The sequence below is a fragment of the Callospermophilus lateralis genome, unplaced genomic scaffold, assembly GCF_048772815.1.
Source record: "Callospermophilus lateralis isolate mCalLat2 unplaced genomic scaffold, mCalLat2.hap1 Scaffold_161, whole genome shotgun sequence".
Taxonomy (NCBI): domain Eukaryota; kingdom Metazoa; phylum Chordata; class Mammalia; order Rodentia; family Sciuridae; genus Callospermophilus; species Callospermophilus lateralis.
In genome coordinates this window covers 2,613,628-2,616,407 of record NW_027512709.1, presented here as the reverse complement: position 1 = coordinate 2,616,407, position 2,780 = coordinate 2,613,628, and the positions used below count along the sequence as shown (strand labels likewise).

Sequence of the window (2,780 nt, the reverse complement as noted above, 5' to 3'; positions counted from 1 at the left end):
TAGAGGTCTTTCACATCTTTTGTTAGATTGATTCCCAAATATTTTTTTTGAGGCTATAGCGAATGGGGTGGTTTTCCTAATTTTTCTTTCAGTAGATTCATCACTGATATATAGGAATGTGTTTGATTTATTGGTGTTGATTTTAAATCCTGCTACTTTGCTGAATTCATTTATGAATTCTAGAACCTAGGATCTGACTTCATTAATAAGAATCCTAAAGTGCAAGAAGTAAAATCAAAATCAATAAATGGGATGGTATCACACTAAAAAGCTTCTTCTCAGCAAAGAAAACAATCAATAATGTGAAGAAAGAGCCTACAGAATGGGAGAAAATCTTTACCACATCTACTTCAGGATAGAGCATTAATCTCCAGGATATAAAAGACCTCAAAAAGACTCCGGGCGCGGTCCCGCGGGGCTGGGCGTCTGGGCCTGACACCGGTCACGCTTCCGGGGGAGAGCGGGCACCTGGGCGTCGTCGTCCTGGAGACCCGGGAGAGATGGAAGCGGCGACGCCCTACGCCGGCGGCGGCCGAAGCTGGCTGGGCGCGAAGAGCTAGATATGTATGTAATGAGGCCTTTGATAAATGAGCAGAATTCTGATGGGACATCAGATGAGGAGCATGAGCAAGAGCTACTGCCTGTTCAGAAGCATTATCAGCTTGAAGGTCAAGAGGGCATTTTATTTTTACAAACTCTTATGCGTCTTCTTAAAGGAAATATTGGAACTGGCCTTTTAGGACTTCCATTGGCAATAAAAAATGCAGGAATAGTGCTTGGACCAATCAGCCTTGTGTTTATAGGAATTATTTCTGTTCACTGTATGCAAATATTGGTTTAAAAAGTCAACATTAGGTTATAGTGACACTGTGAGTTTCGCTATGGAAGTGAGTCCTTGGAGTTGTCTTCAGAAGCAAGCAGCATGGGGACGGAGTATGGTTGACTTTTTTTGGGTGATAACACAGCTGGGATTCTGCAGTGTTTATATTGTCTTTTTAGCTGAAAATGTGAAACAATGTTTTACATTTTGGTAAACATGTGAGACCATAGGAAGTCCTATTAGCCCATCTCTGTCTCTAGAGGGCACCAAAGGACTCAAATGTTTACCTGAATCTTGCTCTACGTTCATGAAGGATTCTTGGACAGTAAAGTATTTGTTTTGAATAGTACCAATTCGTCAAATCCATGTGAAAGAAGAAGTATTGACATAAGGATATACATGCTTTGCTTTCTTCCATTTATAATTCTTTTGGTCTTCATTCGTGAGCTAAAGAATCTATTTGTACTTTCATTCCTTGCCAACATTTCCATGGCTGTCAGTCTTGTGATAATTTACCAGTACATTGTTAGGAACATGCCAGATCCCCACAACCTTCCAATAGTGGCTGGTTGGAAAAAATACCCGCTTTTTTTTGGTACTGCTGTATTTGCTTTCGAAGGCATAGGAGTGGTCCTTCCACTGGAAAACCAAATGAAAGACTCAAAACTCTTCCCTCAAGCTCTGAATATTGGCATGGGGATCGTTACAACTTTGTATGTGACTTTGGCTACTTTAGGATATATGTGCTTTCGTGATGAAATCAAAGGCAGCATAACTTTGAATCTTCCCCAGGATGTATGGTTATATCAGTCAGTGAAAATTCTGTATTCCTTTGGCATCTTTGTGACATATTCAATTCAGTTCTATGTTCCAGCAGAAATCATTATCCCTGGAGTCACATCCAAATTTCATGCTAAATGGAAGCAAATTTGTGAATTTGGGATAAGATCCTTCTTGGTTAGTATCATTTGTGCTGGAGCAATTCTTATTCCTCATTTAGACATCGTAATTTCCTTTGTTGGAGTTGTGAGCAGCAGCACATTGGCCCTGATTCTACCACCTTTGGTTGAAATTCTTACATTTTCTAAGGAACATTACAATATATGGATGATCCTGAAAAATATTTCTATAGCATTCACTGGAGTTGTTGGCTTCTTATTAGGTACATATGTAACTGTTGAAGAAATTATTTATCCAACTGCCAGAGATGTAGCTGTTACTCCACAAAATCCCTCTCTGAATTTGAATTCAACAGGCTTAGCATCTGGTTTGAAATAATAGAAGCAGAGTTCAGATTCTTATGTTTTGTCTCAGTTTTGAAAGCAATTAAAATAAGAACAGTAAAATACACATCACCATATACTAAAAAATAGATCGTCCTCTCCCCATTTTTGGCACAGTGTTAATATTTTGGCAGAAAACTACAATACTTTACCAGTAATGGTGAACTATGACATGCTTTAAATAATATAATACTGTTTAAATTACTTTGGACAATTGAAAAAATTAAAATATAAAAAATTAAAGAATAAAAATATTTCTAAATTATTTATAATTTCTGTATGAAACACTTTAATCAAGATTTCTCTCTTACCCCCATGCTACCTTTTTGCCACCAAGTTGAGGAGATATAGGACTTCAACAGTTTGCGAATTAAATCAGGACATACATAACAAAAGTCTCTCTCTAGACCATCCCAGTGAATATCAGAGTAAGCTTTTTGTATAACGTAAGAAAATCTGGATTGTTTTTATTAGGTATTTAGCCAAATGCTTACTTATGCTTAGCCCATCCATTGGGAAATACACTTCCCATGATATAAGCATCAGAAAATCCCTCAAACAGAATTATTTTTACACTGTACTGTATAGTAGGTGATCTTCATATCAGGCAGGAGGTACTTAGCAAGATTCTGATCTAGTGTTTCAGTCAGATTAGGAAGGGACTTTAAAGGTTACCC

The 2,780-nt window shown here is 37.7% G+C and overlaps 1 protein-coding gene across 1 annotated transcript; it reads left to right on the top strand.

The window, feature by feature from the left end:
• The first annotated feature begins 874 nt into the window (after nucleotides 1-874).
• LOC143388523 (neutral amino acid uniporter 4-like) lies at nucleotides 875-2,098 on the top strand. Its single transcript, XM_077108134.1, has 2 exons — nucleotides 875-1,016; nucleotides 1,124-2,098. Exons 1-2 carry the CDS (start codon nucleotides 882-884, stop codon nucleotides 2,096-2,098), a joined length of 1,110 nt encoding a protein of 369 aa, XP_076964249.1. The 5' UTR covers nucleotides 875-881.
• The last annotated feature ends 682 nt before the right edge of the window (nucleotides 2,099-2,780 follow it).